At 45.0% G+C, this 24,045-nt stretch overlaps 2 protein-coding genes across 3 annotated transcripts in view; one reads left to right on the top strand and one right to left on the bottom strand.

The window, feature by feature from the left end:
* Positions 1 to 1,681: 1,681 nt before the first annotated feature.
* On the bottom strand, positions 1,682 to 16,179 carry LOC135236184 (serine/threonine-protein kinase BRSK2-like). Its single transcript, XM_064302415.1, has 9 exons — positions 15,389 to 16,179; positions 12,541 to 12,833; positions 11,846 to 11,901; positions 11,350 to 11,485; positions 10,861 to 10,988; positions 8,277 to 8,403; positions 7,417 to 7,585; positions 6,723 to 6,852; positions 1,682 to 4,618 (listed from the first exon to the last, which is right to left on the bottom strand). The coding sequence occupies exons 1-9, from the start codon at positions 15,632 to 15,634 to the stop codon at positions 3,504 to 3,506; spliced, it is 2,400 nt and encodes a 799-aa protein (XP_064158485.1). The 5' UTR covers positions 15,635 to 16,179; the 3' UTR covers positions 1,682 to 3,503.
* A 1,030-nt stretch (positions 16,180 to 17,209) lies between these two features.
* LOC135235945 (SR-related and CTD-associated factor 4-like) overlaps positions 17,210 to 24,045 on the top strand; it is a 34,577-nt gene continuing 27,741 nt past the window's right edge. For both annotated transcript variants that reach the window (XM_064302025.1, XM_064302023.1), the window contains exons 1-7: positions 17,210 to 17,388; positions 21,704 to 21,787; positions 21,894 to 21,938; positions 22,173 to 22,334; positions 22,449 to 22,587; positions 22,996 to 23,231; positions 23,577 to 23,747. In XM_064302025.1, coding sequence (XP_064158095.1) covers positions 17,359 to 17,388; positions 21,704 to 21,787; positions 21,894 to 21,938; positions 22,173 to 22,334; positions 22,449 to 22,587; positions 22,996 to 23,231; positions 23,577 to 23,747 — 867 coding nt within the window. In that variant the 5' untranslated portion in view covers positions 17,210 to 17,358. The remainder of the gene's footprint in view (positions 17,389 to 21,703; positions 21,788 to 21,893; positions 21,939 to 22,172; positions 22,335 to 22,448; positions 22,588 to 22,995; positions 23,232 to 23,576; positions 23,748 to 24,045) is intronic.

The raw sequence follows: 24,045 nt of genomic DNA, 5'->3' as shown, positions 1-24,045 counted from the left end.
AACAACCGAACACCACGTGCTTCCTCTGTGTGTCTCTCCCACCAGCTTGTCGCAGAAACGCACCCCAGCCCCCACCCCTCACCCGCCTCCTCCCCAGGACATTATTTATGCAAAGCCAGTTAGCTGGAACCCGCGTGCCCATTGGACTAACCCTTGCCTTGTGGGGCTTGTGTTGACAAGTTGGTGACTGGGTTTTCTCTGTTGCCATGGCATTATCAATAGTACTTCTGGAACGGTCAGTTGGAAGTGAGAATTAGTCTTAGGCCACTGTACAGCTGAAGCCATATTCTGAGCAGTGCAGAAGTAGATGCATAGATCTGTGCTAAAATGCCACTCCCGAATGTCTAATATACAGGCTGATTTGTGGATTGAAATAAGTGACACCGGACTCACAGTGTCCCTGTCACACACATATACACTGCCTCAGAGTGCTGTGTAACTCTAGAAGGTGACCACTACAATTTGGTTATCTGTCATAGATTAGCCTTGGTTTCCAATGGGTTGCAATATAAGGGAAATTTTAAGATGTGCTATTGTTCTGTGTGACAAATGTGACAAGCCAATGTATTTATTGCTTCGATAACTTACCACCTAGCCTAGACTTGTGAAAGAAGACAAAGGACCTTGAATTTGTGTTCGTAAGGACATTCAACATTTCTCTTTGGATTCACTGTTATTTCCCAGTTCCAAAGAAATGTTTCTTTTATCCATGATGACAGACACTGACAAAGGATTAGTCTTTCTTTGGTACTAAGCCCAAACATATTGGCTCGCACAGGCCTTTGTTTAGAAGGCAGGTTCAGACATCACATGATGTTAATTGATGGTCTAACAGCATTATCTTGGCAAAAAAACCCATGCTTATTGCATTTCTCATAAACTCCTTGTAAATGTAGATAATGTACTTTTATTACGTGGGTAATGTTTCCATTTACACAATTCAAATCGGTTTCTAAGTTGAAACGAAAGCACTGCCAAGCCTTGTCTTAAGTCATGAACTCATTTGTCTGGTTCATTTTAATTTTGCTCTCGTTGGTAAATTGGTTATATTCCCTCGGTAACATGCAAAGCCATTTGTCAGATCCCGCTCCAACAATGAAAACAACCGACTGTCCTGACTCATGATAAGCAAATCAGGCAACACATCCTGCTTATTTGGAAACGTGGCACATTTTCTGATTAGCCAGATGCAGCAGCCTACAGCCAACCCCATTATGAGCTTCATTTTACAGTTGAATCTGCAGTACTGGGGCTGACTGTACGCCATTTTACAGTCAGGATTTGTTTAAATGCACTACTTAAGCTCCAGACAGGGAAGGGGACGTGGCTTTTATTGGCTTATCTACAGATTATTTGGGCTATGTTGTGCTGGGATGCGTGGTTAAAGTGGGGAGTCCCCACGTCCCAACCTCCAAAGCTTCAAAGGTACAAAGGCCATGGCTGTCGCCATAGTTCGGACCACAGATGTCTCTCTTGAGACGAGAGATCTGACACTTAACTGTCGGCAACAGGTGTAAAAATGTCAGTTACTTTGTAATTGAATGTTTGCAAATGTAAAATTAGTAGCACAGCCACTTTTGACATAGCATTTCAAATGTTGGTGTATGAAATCCTGCGTGTGTGCATGCGTGCATGCAGCTTACTGAGACACTGAAACCTTGAGAGAGACAGAGACAGTCAGTTCAGCAGAAGCTGTAGGTAAGAATTTATTTACAAATTTTAAAAGATAGAAAACATTCTCACTCTTGGTAAAAGCAGTACATTACAAAACCCTTCCTTAAAGGCATGGGTTTCCATACTACTTTAGATAGAGTATCATAAACACAGTCTATGTAAAAAGCCTTTCAGAAAGTGAAAACTGACACAGTGTGGCAGTCTCATCTGAAAAACAAAGAAACAAAGAGGCAGCTTGAAGGTTGACTCCCATGGTCATACAGGTAAGCAGCAAGCCATTTCCGTTGAGAATTCAATTCTCTGTGCTGAACTCCACACAGGAAATTGAATGCCAAGGGGATCTATATGAAACGAACCGTGTTCTTAGACTCTAAATAAATGTAATACAATGCCTAAACCAAATTTGTTACCAAAAAAAATTACATTTCTGTCCAATTTCTACTGGAGAATAGTTAAGTCGTTTTTTTTTACAGGTTCTTCATACACTGGGAAATGCCGGTCTTTAAACATGGTAATAAAAAAAAGTAATTTTCTACTTGCTAAGTAACATTTTTGCACAAGCGGTTAAAATGACAAGTTCAAACTCTTCTTCAAACTGCGTTTTTTGGTCTGACTAGCCCCTGTATTCACACAAAATGCAGTATCTTTGAGTTTGCATGGATTATTTGAATAGAATACTCATCCACATTTCCTTAACACGTGCTCAATAGAAAGAGCATTGTGTGCACAAAAAGCAAACTCAGTTGACTTTATAGCTGTAGAACGCTTCATTTTTGTCAAGTCATGATGAAATAATCGGTTTGCTTGAACATAAAGGCTAATAATAACAGCCGCAATTCTCTTAAAATTTGGCATACCCCTCACCTTGTTTTTTTTTTTTTTTTTTTTTTTTTTTTTAAACAAAAATTAAAATTAAAATCCACCATTATGACAAAAGAAAGATGTGGTGTTTGAAAAAAATTAAAACCGTCATGAATCATGAAAAGCCTACCACCTCGATGGGCTGAGTCAGGGGTGTGTATCTCCAGCCCATGATGGCCAGTGTGTTGGCTGCCTAATATACTGGATCACAGTGAAATTCTTCCACAAAAGATACACAGAGATACGAAATGTGCAGCTGTAGCTCCTGACATGGCTAATTAAAATGCCAATTAATAAGTCTGAGCTAAACTGTATGAAGTTGCGCCATAAGTACGCCAACTCAGGTCGTCCATTGCAATGCAAAGGTAGCCAAAATTTTCCAAAGAACGTTCTCCGTAGAGGAAGTCTGAGGTGCCCTGTTTATAGATGGATGGCTCAGAGATTAAACCGTAAGATAGATCTTATCGCTCGAGTTCTGGGGGAAAGAAAAATAAAACCCTGCTTTATAGTCTGTGCCGTGCTTTGAAAACACTGAAACGTGAAAACGGAATTGATCTGCAGAACAAAACCGATACCAGATGCATCCTGTTCTCTTAAATTCTTTAAGGTTTCAAATGCAATATGGTAAGGCAGACTCAAAGATGGCTCCCTAGATATGGTGTCATCCATCTATTGCAGAGGGATGATAAAATGTTAAATAAATATCCAGGCATATGAACCACACGCCAGAAGGCACGTAATCCCTGGTCTGAATTGGTAAGGCATCGTGTACTGATATGTAGACACTTAAGTCAATATTAACTCCCACAGGGATTTTTGAAGAGATGTTGGCATCATGTTGAAAGCCCTCTGTTTCACTTGGATTGAATTTCCTTATGGGACAAAAAGCCAAGTGCCTGCTCCAGCAGAGGCGATCAGTGTCAGAGAACCCAATTCAAAGCTGGGGGGGGGGGCTCTCCCAGAATGCATCAGCCGAGGGTCCTGAAGGCAGAGTAGGGCAGTGTCTGCATGTGATAGGTGGACAGGGTGGAGGAGGACATCGGCTCCATGTGTGGCCTGAACATCTGGCCAGGTGGCGGGTTCTGATTCTTCAGTATCTGACCGATGCCCATGGCCCGGAACCTGTCCTGATGGCGGTCCGTATAGGCCATGTTCAGCCTGGCGTGGACCCCAGGGTTTGTCAGGGTGAAGGTTGGGGGGCTGGGGCTGGGGCTGGGGGTAGGTGCATTCCTCTGGATGTGGGTGTGGTGGGGAAGGGAACCGTTGGTCACCCTGAGCCAGGGAGGCAGCTGCTGCTGCCCAGTGTTCATCTGTTGGAAGCTTGTGTCCCAGGAGTGCCCCATTACGTGAGAGCTGGTGGGGACCCCCATAACTCGAGAGCTTGTGGGGGCCCCCATGACAGAAAAGCTGTTGGGGACCCCCATGACTCGAGAGCTTGTGTGGAACCCCATTATACGAGAACTTGTGGAGGCACCCATGACAGGAAAGCTTGTGGGGACCCCCATGACTCGAGAGCTTGTGTGGAACCCCATTATACGAGAACTTGTGGGGGCACCCATGACAGGAAAGCTTGTGGGGACCCCCATGACTCGAGAGCTTGTGTGGACCCCCATTATACGAGAACTTGTGGGGGCACCCATGACAGGAAAGCTGGTGGGGACCCCCATGACTCGAGAGCTTGTGTGGACCCCCATTATACGAGAACTTGTGGGGGCACCCATGATAGGAAAGCTTGTGGGGACCCCCATGACTCGAGAGCTTGTGTGGACCCCCATTATACGAGAACTTGTGGGGGCACCCATGACAGGAAAACTTGTGGGGACCCCCATTATTCGAGAACTTGTGGGGGCACCCATGACAGGAAAGCTTGTGGGGACCCCCATTATTCGAGAACTGGTGGGGAAGCCCAGCCCGCCTTGCAGTGGACCCCCAACCAACAGCGGTGGTGCTTCAAGGCGTCTGATTGGCTGAGGTGTGTAGGGCAAAATAGGATTTATCTCCAGGTATGCCCGTGAAGAGGAGAGCACAGTTCCTCCCAGGTACAGACCAGAGTCCCTGCCAATGATGGCTGGGCGGGGCAGACCTGAGATGGGAAGAAACCAAGCGATACGCACAACAATCCGTATCTCACCAAAACCCTCCAGCCTTAAATCCTCAATACAGTTTATATCTAGCAATCTTTGAGCTATACAGCTTTTGTATGTTGCAGTTAACGTATAGCCTGCTCGCAACAGTTCTTCGTCCTTTCATTTTTATTCTTGTGGTTTTTTTTTGGGAAAGGGGAAAGGGGGGGAAGGTTTCCTCCAGTTGTTACTAGCATTGTTCCTCCCTGTCTTTTTGTTAGTTTTTTTCGCACGAAAACGGAGAAGGCAACTGAATCGCGCCCGCGCCGCGGGAGCCATGCGACAGCACGGCTGGCGCGCGCGGATGTTTCTGAGCGCCGCGGAGCCGCTCCGCGCCGCTGACGCGGGCGGCCATGTCGCGGGTGCGTGCGATTTAAAAAAAAAAAAACGGCGGAAGGCTGCGGCGGTACTTTGCATGACTCCGGCACGGCAGCGACAGCATCTGGGATTTTCGCCTGGGACTGATTTCCATTCCCGAGAATCCCACCCTGTGAAAACCCCCGCAGGCTCCCATTTCGAGCCACTCCAGTCCTGCAGGTGAACCGGGCGCTTTGAATACCCTCTCGGTGGCAGTAAAATTAGCACGCTGTTATGAGAACGTCGCAGAGCTGCGAACTGACACCTCACTGCTCGTTCCAGCCAAGTTTATCATGCCATCCCTCCACCAGTCCCAGAGAGAGAGAGAGAGAGAAGTATGTCACTCTTTGCCTACTTTGTGAGATGGCGCCTTGGTAAATAACGTTACATATGTAGAGCTTGACCTCAGACGAGTCATTTCTGGGAAATGGATGACTCTGTGTTCAGATTTTTTGTGAAGTAAAGCCGAGTTATATGACACGTCTATGGTCCGGTAAGCTACAAATATGGCAGACTTCGACCGATGCCCTGAAGCACTTTTTCAAACCAGTTATACGTGGAATCATCCGTCAGCAGACAGTTTTTCGGTTATTGTAATGCGGTGGCATTGCCTGTGAGCACTTTAGTTCACACAAGGCCATTTAAATGATAACCAAGCGATCAGATTATATGCAGTAAATAATGTGCTGGGTCTGATGTATTCACTGGCTCACAGGAAAGTGCACCAGGAAAGTGTAAGCAGCTGCTCTCCTGGGGTGTGGGAGTGATTGACACAACAGTGACTCGAGATGTGGGAAATGTTTTAAGAAAATAATTGTGATTATGACACTGAATATTGATTGGGTTGGCACTGATGTGCGCTGGTGCTAATTATCTTATACAGTGCCCTCCAAAAATTATGGGAATGGTAGAGTGAAATTTGTTATTTGGGGGGGAGAAGAGCTGTTTCTATGAAACATATACACGTGAAACTACCATGAAATAAAAGCTTATGGTCTGTACTGTTGTCTTATATGGATTTGAGATCAAATCCAAATTCCATAAGCATATAGCAAAAAAAACTAATTTCACTCTACTATTACCATGCTTTTGCTTTTGCCTGATATTTTTCAGTAGATTTAGTTTCAGTATCCCAAATTCTAGTCTTTCTTTTAAATGCCTTGTGAATTTGGCGTTTTATTTTCAATGTACTGATATTGCTGCGTAATGACTGTTGTTTTTTTTTTTTTTTCTAATACCATCAACTTTGGGACTTTTGATGCAAAGTCAGATTTTCACTAAATTTGGTTAAAAATGCATGGCACGGATGTTTTTAATTAATTTTGCAGACTGGCCACCACCGGAGAGGGCATCCACGCTCCGGTATAACCCCACACTCTCAAAGGACGATCTGTGGCCTCCTGAGAGCTCCCAAACTGACGAGGACGAACCCAGGGGTGAGAACACATCTCGCAAGCATAAAGAACAGCGGAACACAAATAATGAGGAGAACGAGCCATTCAGCCCATCCTGCCTCGCCCTCGTTTTATCTACAGGCCGGAGAGCATCCAGCACTGGGCCAAAGCCTGGACATAAACACCCACCAGAGGGGGGGGTGGGGGGGGGGGGGTGGCCTGAGCTTCGGCTACGTGACCTGGCGAGCCAATCCGTGCGCTGCGTCACAGCTCCTGGCTTAGAAGCCTCCCTCCGCACCTCGCTCCTGCTCACCTGGGTTGAGTACAGAGTCCTTCAGCTTAGCCAGGTAGGCCGGCTCCTGCGTGGGCTGGATGTTCAGTTTTCCGTTCATTGTGACCCAGCGAGTCTGAGCAGGCTCCGTCTTCTCTTTCTCCACTGGCTCCTGGGGAGGGGAGAGGAGGGGGAAAGGCAATCCGCTATGCCATGAAGTCAGTGCGAAATGCATTCTGGCACACTGATTGTAAAACATATACACGTCCAAACAAACATTTTATTAAAAAGGAATTGGCCAAAGCTTGCATACGTATAAACAGATTTGCTGTCGTATAAAAGGATTTGCTATGCGAAAATGTGTAAGTAGAATCTGAAGTAGCTCTGGATAAGAGCGTCTGCTAAATGCCTGTAATGCAATGTAATGCATACAGCACACATGCACACAAGCGATAAGTGTTAGTAAATTCTGACTGCATTAAAACCAGGCGTTTGCATGGTTGGTGAACCAAGGGAAGTATACATTGCATTCTTCTTAAATAATTAAATAAATAACTCATTATGAAATTGGTGCACGTAAAACATACAAATTACTTTTCTCATCATCATGCTATGTTATTAGGGGAGGGGGGTCATATTTGGCCTGTTTTGTAATATCGCAGTGGTCGTAACCCCTGCCTACCCCCCCTCGTAGATTACACCCTCGGGTGGTGCCCACGAGGGCCCTCCTGCTCACCATGTTGACCTTGAACAAGCGATCCATCTTCTTGTTGAGCAGGAAGTAGGTGGCCAGCACGCAGGAAGCCCGGTTCTTGTTCACGGTGCTCAGGACATCGGTGTACTTGTAGCCCAGTTTCTCCGTCATGTGCAGGACCACCACGTGGTTTATGTCCCTATTGTGGATCCTGTCAAATGGAGAGGGACGTGAGGAGGACGGCTATCCAATCCAAATCCAAATTCTAATTCAACCTGTCTTAGTATGACCGCACACATAGGCACGGCAGATCCTACGCATTCATTTACATGGACCATGAACTACATTAGAGATGAGATGTTTGTACTTAGTTCTTTTTTAAAGAATATTTAAAGTTATGTTATTAACAAAGAAAGGAATGAAAATAAAAAGAGTTTCAATCTGTGAGTGGTCTGCCACAGGTTATGGCCGTGGTAGCTTCAATTATGGCATGCAATCACAATGTGCTTCCCTCTCCCAAGATGATAGATATTTTCTCCCTTTCATTACATTTACATTACATTACAGGCATTTAGCAGACGCTCTTATCCAGAGCGACTTACACAACTTTTACACAGCATTTTACATTGTATCCATTTATACAGCTGGATATATACTGAAGCAATTTCGGTTAAGTACCTTGCTCAAGGGTACAACGGCAGTGTCCTACCCGGGAATCGAACCGGCAACCTTTCGGTTACAAGCCCAGTTCCTTACCCACTGTGCTACACTCCGTTCCGTTTCCGTTTCCCCTGCATGCACACCTGACCCACGGCTTCTGGGGGGGCTGATTTCCAGGGCACCTCGTTTCCTCGTGACTCACCCGTGTGAGGGTTCCAACCGCATGCCGACGGCCGCCTCACCTGTTCATGTAGGCTAAGTTTGTTGGTACTTGACCACCGTGCAGCCATGGATTGGTCACCACCTGTTGGATGGTCGGCCGCTTTGTTGGGTCCGGTTCCAGCAGGTTCCTCAGTAGCATCGCAGCCCCTATGAAAGGGAAACAGGAGTAACGAGTAAACAGAAAGCATGACAAAGAACCCAAAATGCAGTAAATCTAATTCGTATGTACATATGGGGAAAAAACCTTGTGATACGGATACGGTTCTAAAGATGAGGTGCTGGTTGTGGCACGATGAAAATTTGAAAAAAAATGAAAGGGAGGATATTGTCCTCCAACGTTCAAGCCACACACTCAAAAATCATCAGGATTGAACTCTTTGTGTGACATATTATGTTTCATTTTGCCAACTTCCATAGCTTTAGACACAATAATTATAATATATTTAGGAATAATAATGGTGAAACATTGTAGCTGCTAACTGCAAGGACAGAGTGTATACAGTATTGCACACTATATGACAAAAAGTATCTGGACACCCGTTGGTCTAGGGCAGTTTTTCATGGAGTGGGCTACGCTCGTTAGTTCCAGTGAAGGCAGATCTTAATGCTACAGCATGCAATCACATTCTAGATGATTCCACACACACACACACACACAGGTGTCCACATGCTTTACATTACATTACAGGCATTTGGCAGACGCTCTTATCCAGAGCGACGTACAACAAAGTGCTTTGTGCCATGTAGTGTACCTCAGGTGACTGCCTGCTTTTCTATGAAAAAAGAAAAACAGTGGAACATCATTCTTTGCATTGCCTGGGGGAAGAAATAAAAGCCAGAGGTTTGTACATAATGTTTCCATACATTCGGCTAGGCCTTCTGGATACCCAGAGGACAGAGGACAGTTTCATATTTTATGTGACTTCATAAAGTTCACCTGCAAGCAGGAGATCCAGGGCTCTCGGGTGCTTTCTAGCTATCCACATCAGTGAAGAATTTATTTTAAATACTATTTCTAGGCACAGGTTATAAACATATTTTTGGCTTTTTTTTTTTTTTTTAGCTTACTGTTATCTGTTTCGATTTTAAAATTTTCTGGAATGAGTCCAACAATGAAATTAAACCGGTTCTTCTCGGAGTCATGCAAATGTATTTTATGGTGGCCAATGCAGATAGCATGTATAATGTAGTACATTGAGCAATTAAGAAAGCAAATTCTACACTGACCCAAATCTGCCTTGGGATTCTCACAAATGTGAAATATTATATATCAGAAAATAATTACTAGTCTGACGGGAAACAGCAAGACTTTGTTATTTAAACACAAATAAAAACTATATTTGTTAAAATATATACTGCAAGTAACCTGGCAGCTTGCATTGCCATGTTAAAAGACAGTATGACTGGTCGATGTACATTTTCAGGAACTTTTCACAGTTAACAATACCAGCATTTATATATAAAACTAAATTTCCCTTTTACCCTCTACTGATCCACTCTCTCTCTTCACTAGGGGTACAAAGTCTGCATTTAGTAACATTTTTAAGGACATCACAAGTCAAAGATTCAATAAAATAAGACTGTGTAAAGAACCATTCAAGCTGTAGGAAGCTTTTTTGTTTGACATATTGTATCAGCTATGCAATGGACATTTCTAAAGCTAAGGGGCAGCAAGAAACAAACAGCACGCAAGACTGCAGACAGAACCGTGAAGTTGGAGGAAACTGCGCCTTGATCAAAACTGTGGCTGTAACAGAGGCATTCGTGCAGCATTCTGAGCGGGGATGTGAGCACAGCCAAGGAGCACGGAGGTGCGCAGCCCACCTGAAAGGCACCTGACAGCAGAACTGAAAGCACTACTACTGAACTCCTAAGTGGTGCAGTGGGTTGAGGCCCCTGCCACGAGCACAGCCAGGGGCCTGTAGGGGCCTGATCTGAGCCTATGATCAAGTGTTCACAGAGGTGGCTTTGTCCCACCAATGGGCTGCACGGGTTCAAGTCGACTACGGAACCAGGTATCTACAGATTGCCAGCAGTCACCAGCTTTGAACACAGCGCTCATGTGACAGGTGCTACGGTTGCATGCTGTCCTATTATGTAACGTGTAGTGAGCCAGTCCCCTGGCTTATTTACGGCCTGTCACCAGGCAAATCATCCACAGCTTGCTTTCGGACTGCACTGTGTAAAATAGCCATCGGCTTCCTTACTATGCCTAAAGCATAAAAAAACAGCCACGGTTTGCTTACCACTTTGCCCACGTAGTGTATAGCCATTGGCTTAGTTAGTTTGTAGCCTGTAGTTTGTAGACTAGTCACTGGCTTGCGGGTGAGTGCAAAATGAGGTAGATGAGGCAGGGATGTAGTAAATCATATGGCTAGACCTGTATGAGGTCAATAGCTCTTCGAAATTTGAAAGCCTTCCTCGTGAAGATAAGCTTGTGAACCCCCAAAAAAAGAGAACTTTTCCCTCTGGTTATGATTTTCCATGTACAAGTGTGAAGTTCTTTACTATGTGTGTGTGTGTGCGCGTGTGTGTGTGTAGTTGTGTAGGTGTGTGTGTGTGTGTATAGTTGTGTAGGTGTGTGTGTGTGTGTGTGCATCGTACCAGGGGAGAGGTCAGGGGGGAGGGGATTCATCTCCTTGTTCACCATCTTCCCGTGCAGTGAAGTGAGACTGAAGGGCTCCACGGTGAAGGGCAGCATCCCCGTCAACATGGCGTACATGTTCACCCCTCTGGAGGCACAGAAACACACTTTACACTCGCACTCACACATGCATAAAACACTGCTCCAAATAGCTTTGTCCTTTTTCAAACTTGATAGTATAAACGGTGTAAACAGACACATCCCTTTAAACCCTTCACACTTCTAATCTATTTCTAAAATCAATGTTGACTTGAATCGTGTTCATTACGAAAACAAGTGGATGCACTCGTTCTGTATTTTGGGTAGAGCAAGTATATCCTTCTGGAAGTCTTGCTGATAGAGTCATTTAGCTTTTTTTCCACCCTGTATCAAACTGAAAGTTGTAAGCTGCTGTTTTGACTGTGTAGTCCCTACTTTGACTTAACGGGGATTTAAAGCAGTGCACTCACATGGACCAGACGTCGACTTTAGGCCCGTACTTCTGCCGGTTCAGGAGCTCCGGGGCGGCGTAAGCTGGACTGCCACACTGTGTACTGAACGGATCAGTGTACCCCAAAATCCCAGCAGAGTTACTGAGCCCAAAATCTGTATGTGGGGTGGGGGTGGGAGGAGGGAGGTTTTTATAGTACTGCTGGTTAATGGGAACCGCTTCTCAGCCCAATCCCTGTTCTTAATAAGAGCTGTTCAACAAGCCCGGTGATGAAACAGGTCCACGTTATCTGAATCCTTCGTACTAAATTAGATATCTACAAATGTTTCTGTCTAATGACATGTAAAAAAACAAAAACCATTTTCAAAGTATATGCTGTATTGAATAACATGTTTTATTCAAAACTTTGTAATATATGTGTGTGTGTGTGTGTCTATACATAAATATGTCTGCGTGCATATATACAATCATTTTTACACATGTATATATATTTTTCTCTCGTGTTGTTTAATTACCTATGAGTTTTATGTTGTCATTTTCATCCAGCAGAAGGTTTTCTATCTTCAGGTCTCTGTAGTATACATTAAGCAGAACAGTTACAGGCAGCACAATAATCAATGTGAGCATCTCCATCTCCACACAAGCTGATTACAAAGACCTCACTCAGACACTCTGTATACTGAAGAGCATTCATTCCTTTACGGGTGGCAGTTTTTTAATAAGAGACTAAGTATATTTTGGGCCCTTTCCTGAATGAAATTTGTGTGTGTGTGTGTGTGTGTGTGTGAGTGTGCATGCATGTGCGTGTACATGCCTGTGTGTTTGTGCATGTGCGTGTGTGTGTGTGTGTGCACAGGTGTGCGTGTGTGTGTGTGTGTGTGTGTGTGTGCACACGTGTGCGTGTTTGTGTGTGTGCTTGTGTGTGTGTGTGCTACGACCATGAAATGCACCTTTTTGTACGTCGCTTTGGATAAAAGCGTCTGCCAAATGAATGTAATGTAATGTGTGCGTGAGTGTGTATGCATGCGTGTGTGTGTGCATGCGTGTGTGCGTGCATGCATGTGTGCGTGCGTGCGTGCATGTGTGTGTGTGTGCACACGCGTGCGTGTTTGTGCGTGCGTGTGCGTCCGGGTGCGTGCGTGTTTGCTTGTGTGTGCATGTGCGTCCGGGTGCGTGCGTAAGCGTGTGCGTGTGCACGCGAGACGCTGACCTGTGAACCACGCCCGCCCTGTGCAGGTGCTCCACCGCCATGATGAGCTGGCGGATGTACTTCTGCACCTCCCGCTCCTCCAGGTGCCTCCGCTCGTAGATGCGGCTCATCAGGTTCCCGCCCAGGCACAGCTCCGTCACCAGGTAGTAGTTGTTGTCCGTCTCCATGACGTCCAGCAGCTGGGCAATGTTGGGGTGCCGGATCATCTGGTGGATGTGCCCCTCCCGGTACAGGTTCTTCATCACGTAGTCGTCATTCTTCACCTTGTGCTTGTCAATCACCTTGATGGCCACCTGGGTGAAGGAGAGTGAGTGAGTCAGTGAGTGTGTGAGTGAGTGAGTGAGTGAGAGAGAGTGTGAGAGAGAGTGAGTGAGAGAGAGATAACAGGAATTTTTGATAAGATATAAAGAACGGCAAATAAATACAGGCGGTAACGTGCGAGTCAGCTCGCACGCACGCTGTGGAAGTGTGTCTTACAACACACTCCCCTGAGCTCAGCTTCACAGCTCAGACACAGCATCTGGGTGAACCTGCGATGCATCCCCGAAGCATACATCCTGCATTTTCATTTCAAGGTTACTCTGATTTTTTTATTTTTTATTTATTACATGTATTGTGCGATTAGTATGGGGGATTCTGGCTGGCTAAATCGGGAAGAGACGGATGCATTAGAACACCGAACTGACTTCAGTTTAAAGGAAACAAATTCCCAGTCCATTTGTCACCCAGACCCCCTGGAGAAATCATTCTGAACTTTTGCATTACTTTTAAGGCTAATAGCTAACCTTGAAACATTTAAAAATAATGAAAATTAGCTGGGCGGCATAGCTCAGGAGGTAAGAGCGATTGTCTGGCAGTCGGAGAGTTGCCGGTTCAAACCCCACCCTGGGCATGTTGAAGTGTCCTTGAGCAAGACACCTGACCCCTAACTGCTCTGGTGAATGAGAGGCATCAATTGTAAAGCGCTTTGGATAAAAGCGCTATATAAATGCAGTCCATTTACAATTTCCATTGACTACAGACAAATATTCATGTGTCAATGTGACTGGTAAAAATTAAAGATGAGAGCCCATGAATTACTTTCTTTTATATGAGTGAGAGGATTACTCAGTCAAACTGTCTATGGTATGTTAAAGGAATCAAATAGGCTAAAACCAGATTACTGCAGCAATTCTGAGCTGTTTCCCCCCTTTATCCCTGTCTGTGTCTTAATTTCTAATCCGACAAGATGGTCTGTGACTTTTTTAACTTGTTACAAATCCATCTTCCTTATTGCACCTAGTCCCGTCTGAGCTAAAAGATCCCAGGCCCTAACTGTCAATCACCAGCCAGGATCAAAGGAGAGGCATCTCACTGCAGACTGCAAATCCCACTCTTTGACATCCTATCCTCTAGTGAAATTTGAGAGATTTGAAAGGCAGAAGTGTTTTTAACCAATTGCAAGCAACAACATCCATCTCTGCCCCTCCCGCATCCTGCAGACCGATGTGCATGGATCAGTCGCAGTAACGCATGCGCACGCAAACACATGCGCACAATAATTCCCTGAACTGTGTTGATTTAGGCCGGATGATCACGGAAAATCAGCTGGGAGTGTCTCAGACACGTTTCAAGGGCAGTGGTTCAGAGCAACAGGTTCGGCGATGAATCAAATATTGTGTCCAATGCCAGGCCCCCAACCAAAAACTCCACTGTTTGAATTTCCAAGTGACAGGATAGACAATAATTTTTATTTTATTTTTTATTATTATTGAAAGACGGCAGCAAATTAACAAGGCACACCTCATTGCACTATAAATTACGGTTTATTTACGGGGGCACAGGGGGAACTCCCCCTTTATTGCTACTCTAAGTGATGGTTCCAGGTCGCCCAGACACAAAGCGCTTGTTTTTCAAATATGCAAATTAACCGTTAGCTCCATCAAACCCGGGCTTGGTTTAAAATAATAATCCTAATCCTTAATAAAGGCAGTGATCTCCTATGTTATTTCATTAAAACAATCATCACTTTAAAATACACTGCGACATGTAGAACATGAGTTTAGTTCCTATGTGAGTACAATCAGATTACTCCAAAGTGAGACGTCTTTATATTGTATAGGAGTAGGCTACAAGCAAGTGGAGACGGCTTCAAACCGTAACCAAAATATTGACCAGCTGGAGAATCGCGCAATCTAAAGACTCATAAAGCCATGAAACATAATTTCGTTAAGAAGCGTTTCCAGGTCCTGAACTAAATTGATCATATTCTCTTGGGTAATCCGTGATTAATGTGCATCCTCACTGAGCGCGTATACGTGTCTTCCTTGATAACAGCTGTCAGATTCAACAAACAAGGAACTGTACGGGCGACCCCTTCTATTTAGGCTACTAAAGACAGCACCCCGATATAAAATTATAGCATCATTTTGCGTCCGGAAAAAATGGAAATAAAGGTTTTAAAAATAACTCTCTTTGGTTTTAAAGCCTTTGTCAACATTATTATAGCCTCCAGGCATTACAAACACTGTCCATTTTAACGGCACACATTTTATCCAGGACATTGAACACAACTTCATTGATATAAATAGGCTACTGTAAGCTACTAAGTTTAAAGGACGAAACCTAGCCTTGTTAATAAAACTAAAAAAAGTCAAGTATAGTACTATTACATCAGACTTTTAAAAAAATGTTATGATTAACTTTTGTAATTTTAACTGTATATGATAAGAAGAGGACTGGCTTCACTGTTCAAGTAATGTTCTCTTCAAGTAGGCTATATAAAAAGGCGTGTCGGACATGCACACGTTCATTATTAGCTATACGAAAAATACGAATAAAATAACCACATAGCCTAAATATAAAATACCTTTTCATCGGTTATCACGTGGAGACCCTCCCGAACTTTGGCGAATGAGCCTTCCCCAAGGGTCTTTCCAATGAGATAATGTCCAACTTTTTTGGTGCAGTAAAAGTTGTGCAACATATCCGTCGGAGCACAGCCATTGAAAGGTACTTGGAAAAACCCTGGAATACTGGAGCAAGCCGGAGTTTTCAGACCAAAAAGTCGGGGTCCATCTATTACCATCTCCTTGTCTTTGACTGCTGCAGGCATTCCTTACGCCGCTCCTGAACAGACTGCACTCACTGACTGCCTTTGAGTAACGCTGCGTCCACCGCCGGCTTCCCTTCAAATGGGAACCGCGCAATCAGCCAGGGTCCTCCGAAGCAAAGACCCTCCTGCCAGGTCCCTGTCCTAACGCAAAATAATTAGCTAAGGTTCAGCGGAACTTGCACCATCTGGCCAATCCGAAGTTTTGGAATCTACGTGCTACTCTTGAGTCAGCCTGCGCATGAGCAGTTTTACGCAACGGGCACATCACCGGCTGAAACGCAGAGCACTCTGGCTTGACAGTAACTTCTGTACGTATGACCAGTTCTATAGCAATGTATTATTTATCACTAAAGTTTGACAATAGCCAAATCCAATGCAAAAAAGGGAAATACTTGATCTTGTCAATCTGAACAGAGCAAGATGTGGGATCTCATCCGCAGTTGTGGGTACGAATGCAGACAAACAGGTTCCTTAAATGACTGTTATCCCTAAAGTTACTGTGCTGGAATCAGAAAGTAGGCGTTTTCTTGGGGCCATAGCTTCATTCTTCTTCTGGGTTGTAATAATGAAACCCAATTACATTCCACTGCTTTTAAATACACCACCCCCACCCACCCCCCCACCCCACACCCCCACCATTTTCCCACCCACCCCAGTCTCCCTCCTCCCCCATCCCATTCTGAAATATAACTAAGTAACAGAAGTGCAGGAGAAACTATCCTTTGTCATGTGTGATATTTAAAATATAAGTACGGCAGCTGAATTGTCATGAGCACTTTCTATTTCTGTAGATGTGTGCTTGCAAGTGTTTTGCATTTCCACATAATAAGGTACTTAATAACTTATGTAGTTTCATGTATCACCATATACATTTATTACAAATAAGTTGTGTTACTCTGTTAAACTGTTGTGGTTATGTCTTTTTGTTAATGCACATTGATAAATATAATTTTGTCTGCGACTAAACTGAATAATGCATTCAAGTTTTGTATTTTCCTCTCGGAAAATAGTCTCAATAGTCTACTAACTCACCAATCAGACAACCAGCTGCATGTTAGTGCCCCTAGGTGGTGTCATGCAAAGTGGTCATTTTTTAAACAAAACAATCCACGTTAGTTGCCATGTGGATACGAGAAATGTGATCAGACTGGGATTAATCATCAAATCATTATAGATAGTTTTGGCCAACACAGTAATGTGTCATTCCAACTCTTTAAAATAAGTGATATCAGATGCAAATGTGAAGAATTCTCACCATAATAAAAAAAAAAACCCCAAACACCTGTCCAACAGATACAAAACACTCTGGTTTGGATGTGTCAGTGACTACTGTTAATAAACGTCACTGCTCTATAATGTGTCCTTGGGTTTGTGAAAGGAATAATAATAATAATAGAAGTAGTAACCACTCCCATATACCATATCATAGTTCGACTACGCAAAACCAATGTAGATTTTGTACCTACAGTATATCGCCCCTTGTCATTTCATTGTGGCATCGTCACAGAGCACTAGGTAAAGAGACTCAACTTGTTGCTAATACTGACACCATGTGGTCAGATAAAGAAGTACACCAATCCCATGCTGCCCCGCACTCGACGCCATACCCTCCGCGCCGCGATCTGCTGGATGCGGACATGTTTGACCGGCCTGTCCGGGGATAAACATTTCACGGTATAAGGTATTGAACGAGGCCAGGGAAGCGGCCATCGTGTGGAGAGACAATGGATGCCGTTAACGCTTTTAATCAGGAGGTAAGTTGCCTTTTTTTGGTCGGCAAATGTGCTCTGTATTTGTATGGAGATGTTGGGTGGCTAGCTGGTGCTACGGTCATGTGCGCTAATCGCCTTCTAACTCCAGAGCTCTAGTTAGCTATTGTAGGCCGCAGAGTGGACGGATGCCCAGGTATCTTGATGAAGTGTCCATACCAGGTCAAAATATCAGACATTTGTGGATGTAACGTGTACAACACAACGAGTGTCCAAGCCTGCATTACTCTGTGCTCGTTCGCAGTTAGGCCTGTAATATTGGGTCAGTCGTACAACCGCCAACTCTCTAGCACTAACTATATGAACGGCCATTAGTTTGATAGCACACGGACCTCTAAATTTAATCTCATTTGTCTAAAAAAGATAAGACCAGGCGAGATGGATTTGGACCGACAAGCAATCATATTTTTAAATGGGACCTCCACCACCCAGATATCTCCCCACTTCATGAACAGGCTTCCAAGTTTAGTATTCTTCGTAGCCCTAGCTAGCTAACCAGGGTAACAACGTTACCGATGCATTGGCTGCATATTGTGTTTGTTTGGGATGATTGATTGCTAGTTAGCTGGCTGACGTTAACTTTGTGATGTTGTAAGTGTTTGCTTGGGGCCTTCGGCCGAATTAACGTTACAGTTCTGTTTGTTCATCTAATGAATGAGTGGTGCTATCAGCTAGCTAAGTTAGGCCTTGCGTTCACTACGACCTCCCTCGCAGTCTTGCTTAACATTATAGCTTGCAGGACCCTGATTATCGTTGATGTTGGCTGGGTAGCTAGCTAAGCCAAGACACGGATAAATAAAGCCGCCTGGCAAGATAACATGAATTTGCAAATTCACAGATGTGCTGCATGTCAGGAGAAAAACGCATTGTTTTGATTCGGTGTCTGAAGTTCAGGAACTTGGCTAACCGTCATGTTGAGTGATCGAGTACTTCAGATCAACACTTGGCTCGCCAACTAGCCAGTATATACCAGTGGATTGTCTGTTTGACGAACATATTGCTACTACTTGTATGTTAGCTAGTGTTACTGGAAAAACACTCCGAACTCGAAGTGTTAGCTGGCTATAAGTTAAGTCGTGGGAAACGTAAGAGCTGTGCGACGTATGGTGGCAACTGAAGATTGTCTAAGGCACAACTGCCCCGGATGGCGGTATCTACAAACCACTGTGATCACCTGTATGACCAACTCGATGTTTTATTCACTGAATGACTTGAACGAATACAATTCTATTCATAAATAATCTCCCACCCTCCGCGCACAAGGATATTGCTTCACTGTTGATCTGTTGGTATTGATTTACTATGAAGAAACATTCTTTCAGTCAAGCAACGTATCCTTATTACACTGTTAGTAAAGTCAATGTTTAAGATGGCGAAGCACATGATCTTGTAGTTACGGTGAAGTCAATTTTCAGGTATGTTCGTAGTTCATAACAGTGCTTGTTTTTTTGGGGGAAAACAGCAAATTATTCGTAGCGGATGTTTCTCGGGTTTTGTTTTATTAATTTGGACAGAACTAACCTTGATCACGTGTCAATCATTCCGGTGCTTATACGCACCGCATAGTAGGCCTACCTGTCATTTACCCACCAACTTCATTTTACGTTGTATGCATTTAGCCGTCACTCTTATCCTGAGCGACTTGCGCAGTTATATTATTTTACATACAGCCGGCTTATACAGCTGGCTGTTTACTAAAAAGCAACTTTGTACCCTTTTTGCTCGTGGTTACAACGGCAGTGTCAAGACAAAAGCGTTTCAAGACTCAAGATGCATGAGGGGCCGTGTTTTAGCAGGAGTGACCCCTTCACATGTAGAGTGAGCAAGTGTTTTGGTTTTGGGTGTTTCTGAGTGATGTTACAGGGGTCTACTGTGCTCCCATTTTTTTTGTTGTTGGAGAATTTGCTCTTGAAAATTGACGTGCGCTAACGGGAAAAAACAATCTTCAACAGGTGCTCCTTGCTTCGGATGTTGTCCGAATCCTGTTACGATTGAATTTGTGAGGGAAATTTGGGAACTTGTTACCACGTGAGCACAGTCCACACTGAAAAAAATAGGGGGCTTTACTGCCACCTACAATGGTTATTGCCTGTGGCTAATCATTCTGTTGGTGTTTGTATCAAACAGCAGCAATGTCATTGACCCTACAATTGATCCAGGTGAAGCCATTGTCACATTTGAGTAAACCAGCAGTCAAAGGTTTCTCTTAACCAGTCCTATATAAGCTTGCCTTTGGTCACAGAGATAGTGTGAGGGGAGAATGGTAAATAACAGTTCAGACGCATCCCGCAAAATTCATGTTCAGATCACTACTCTGCGCCTGTTTTCACCAAACACTTGTACTGTGAGACTTGGATCATCTTGAGGTGGCAGGTTGATCTTTGCCGAACAGAGTTTTTGGGGAGACGAGGCCCTGTTCAGTTATATATGTGCGTTTCTTGGCTGCGTCCCCCCATTAAGCCATGGCTGGAGTTCAGTCGTATTCACAGGCATGGTCCCTGGGCTTAATGTGGGAGGCTTGCCCCCCTCACATACTGTAGCGGTCAGCTAAGCTCCTTCTGTCTGTGCTGGTGCTAAACGTATGACCGTGGCTGTATTCAGCCGGTCCCCTTCGCATGTGAACCCGTTAGCCCTTTACAGTGTCCGATCACAAATATGTCATTAGAATGTTCTTAACTGAACATTCTAATGCTGACGTCACAGTCACTACTGGCAATTGAAAGCAGTGGTGTTCTAGAACGCTGACTTAGAATTTTGGGAGAAAAAAATACAAATACCTGCTCTTCGAAGGGTTGAGGGTTACTCTTCACCAGGCTGTGGAATGTGATGCCCTGCCTGTGGATTTGATGTTTAAACCCCCAAATCCTCACCTTGGCACCCGTGGCCTGATGCGGCGTTCAGGGTGTCATCAGATATCTTCGGTGGGATGTCGGTGCTGCGGAGGGTGGACTCTGCCCACTTGTTGCTGCCTTTTCTGGAGGTCTGTGCAGCTTCTTGTGTGGCTCATAGGAGAGGAGCATTATTCGGGTAGACGCAGTTGTGTTCCGATGCAGTATTAATCTCCCTTTCTACCAGGAATGGGCATCCCTTATTTTCTGCTTAATTCAGGTAGGGGAAACGCAACATTTTAGTGAAATGTCTGGGAAGCCGTTTTGTGTTTGGATAACTGTTCTTAAATTGATTTGAAAGTATCATCCCAGAAAAGTAATCGTCGAGTCAAAAAGTTGGCATATGATTTCAGCATTGAATCAGCAATGTGCAGAACTTTACTGTCTAACCAGTGCTATGTGAGACAGTCTGAGGTGGTATGTGCGTGTGCATGTGTGTCTGTGTGTGTATATATATGTATGTATGTGAGACTTCAGAAGAGCTTGCTTAGTGATGAATGTTACCCACAAGTAGCAGTTTTCATTAGAAGTAAGTGGGGCTGCATTCTTCCATGGGCTAAAGTAAAGGGTAATGCTTTACCTCCATACCTGAGTTTAGGGCTGTCCCTCTGGTCCGTTCTTTTTGATGCTGGTCCAAGTGTCTGTTTTGGCATGTAATTTAGTTCTTTCCATAGAGCTCTGATTTTGTCGTGTGGATATAGAATTCATGGATTTATTATTACTCATTTTTTGAGTGACATAATAATCCATGGGAGAGCTAGATGTGCATGCTGGGTTAGACAAAACCAGAGTCCTGGTATCTAAAACAGGGCTGTACAGTGCCACCATTTTAGCAGGATTTGCTCCTGACAATTGATGTGTGCTAACTGGAAAAATAATTTTGGAGCATGTCTCCTAATTGGGATGTATTGGTGTGCTCCTAAATTTTTCCATTTTGGACCACTTTGTGCTCCTTGGGGGAAAAAATGTTAGTGTAGGCACCTGTAAAACGGTACTGTCAGTTCAGGGGAGTTTAAGATGACTAAAATCAGTAACTGGTTAGACGTGTAAGTTCAGTGGAATCCTGACTGCGAATTTGTCCTGCACGACCAATCCAGTTAAAGTACTAGTTGCTACGACTCCTTTTATGATTTACAGCTCTCTTCCATCCAACAAGGCAAAGCCTGGTGTTAAATTTGTGGCTGTACGTCTGTAGGGAGCGGACATCATTTGCCTCTAGATGGGTTGTTTCCTGTATTACCCACAAACCCCTGTGGCGCTATGACAGGAAGCAGCAAATGGAGCACGGAGTCTTGAAACTGGAGAGAGTAAAAGCGGACTCCCCTGCAGGAGACCGTACGAGAGCCTTGCTGGGATGAGGAAGAGATTTTGAGCCGGTATTAATTTTCGCGATCTCTCCATTTCTCTTCTAGCTTTTCTCCTTGATAGACATGAAGCCTCCGATTTCTCGAGCCAAGATGATGTCGATAACCAAATCGGCCATAAAGGCGATTAAGGTAAGGGAGCCTGTCGCACAGCCGCTGTGCTTCTCATAACGAGCCAACGAGACTTGCTAATAACCGTGACATATAATTATGCTTTTTCTTTTCCTTTTTCCGGTAGTTATACAAACACGTTGTCCAGATTGTTGAGAAGTTCATCAAGAAGGTATGCGAAGAAACGCTAATTACCGTTTACAGTAATATTAACCCGCTCCTGTCATGATCCTGTGTGTGAAAGGACAAACCAGTAAAAGAAATTAGCACATGCATCATAAACTGTCCTTTATTGTAAACAGCGTGTCCAAAGGACAGAATTGAGCAACCGTAGCTCTTTTGTGTCCTAGTCATCACCACTGACTGCCTGCCCTACCCCTTGCCCCCCTCCTCTTCCCCCTCATAGTGTAAGCCAGACTTGAAAGTCCCGGGACTGTACGTGGTAGACTCCATCGTCCGGCAGTCGCGACACCAGTTCGGCGTGGACAAAGACGTGTTCGGGCCCAGGTTCACGAAAAACATAACGGGGACCTTTCACAACCTCTACCTGTGTCCCAATGAAGACAAGGTAAGTGTGTGCACCGCCTTTTCCGTTTTTTTTTAAAAAGGCGTTAAGAATGAGGATGATGCGCACGCGTTCGGACCTGACGTCTGATGTCCCGTCTCTCTCTCCGCGACGCAGAGTAAGATCGTGCGGGTGCTGAACCTGTGGCAGAAGAACGGCGTGTTTAAGATCGAGATCATCCAGCCGCTGCTGGACATGGCCGCTGGTGCCAGCGCTTCGGGGATGCCCGATGTACACTGTGACATCACAGAAGCAGGTAAAGCGGCCCCCTGGGACTCCTCTGTTAAAGGTGTCATGTGATTAAGTATGAATTAGACTAACTTAACACTCATTCGTGCTGGATACGTATTGCCTGGATGCAACAAACCTTTGTTTGAAATTAACTTGGAAATGAATGCATGTGGAACACTCATAACCCCAGTTTTCCCCCGCAGTCGGTTTGGTCTGTGATTGACTGACTTTGTCGGTGAATAAACCGCAACTGAAAAAAAATAAAACCTGGAACTTGCTTTTAATCATAGTCGCAGTGCTGATGTTGATTGTATCCAGGCCTGTGTGTGGAAGCAGAACGGGGACTGCAGGTGCCCAGCCAGATTTACGGTTGATTGCTTGTTGCGTCGAGGCGAAACGTTGCGTCAGCGTTGTGGTTTTGGGTGTTCCTCAGGGTCGCCCGCCACGGACGTGAAGGTGACCTCGGTAGCCCCACCCCCCGGGATGGCAAACTTGGTGGCCCCGCCCCCCGTGACTGCAAACTATGTGGCCCAGCCCACTTTGACAGTGAACTCGGTGGCCCCGCCCCCCGTGATGGGGAACTCCGTGGCGGCCGCCATTCCGCAGCTGCAGAACCCGGAGGCCTTAGCCGCCATGGCTCACCTCTTCCAGTCCTCTCAGGGCCAGCAGGTGAGTCGCCATGCCAACGGACGCAGTCGCTGTATGACTCAGGGCCAGAGTGGCCAATGCCATCACAAGTTATGTTACTATATACAGAAGTATGTTGAATGAAATGAGGGGAAAAAACTGGAGCCATTAACATAAGTTTTGTATTATTGGTGTAAAAGATGGCACAGGTGAAGTTATTGCTACCGCTATTTCTTTGTGTTTCCCCGTAGTCCGTGTTCTGTGGAAAATGCCCTTTTCCTTGCAGATAGGTTTGTGGGTTGATTGTAGCGTTTCGGTTGGATCGTGTTTAAGCTCGACCTTTGACCCCGGACTCGTGTGACCTGCCTGTTTTCTGTCCTCCCTCAGCTGCAGCAGATTCTGCAGAACTTCCACCAGCCCGGGAAGCCCCATTCCCCAGCGCTGGACAACAGTGCGATGGCCCAGCTGCAGGCTAGTGCCAATGCTGCCGCCGCCGCCATCGCCCAGCACGGCTTCGCTAGCGCCCCGCCCGTCGAGCAGAAGACCACCTTTGACAAGGTGCGTGTGGTTCCCTCCTGCTAGCATTTAGCTTTCTGGAGCAAGCTGGGTGACATCATTTACAGGTGTAATCTGGAAAGCCACAGGGCATGCTGGTTATTGATGTTCCTCAGCAATTCCACGATCCACGATTAAACCTGTTGTTTACATGGTAAGCTCATCTCACCTGGCTTCTGTAAAATTTGATTGTTGGTAAAAACAAAAAAAAGCAGTTGACCCTGTGGCCCTCTGGGGCCTGAGTTAGGGGCCCTGGGTTTGGGGCCCCTGGTGTAGGTTTACCGTACATGTAGATCCAGCT

The sequence above is a fragment of the Anguilla rostrata genome, chromosome 12, assembly GCF_018555375.3.
Source record: "Anguilla rostrata isolate EN2019 chromosome 12, ASM1855537v3, whole genome shotgun sequence".
In the NCBI taxonomy this organism is placed as follows: Eukaryota; Metazoa; Chordata; class Actinopteri; order Anguilliformes; family Anguillidae; genus Anguilla; species Anguilla rostrata.
Note: the sequence above shows the minus strand (reverse complement) of the source record. Positions and strands in the feature narration are given on the sequence as shown.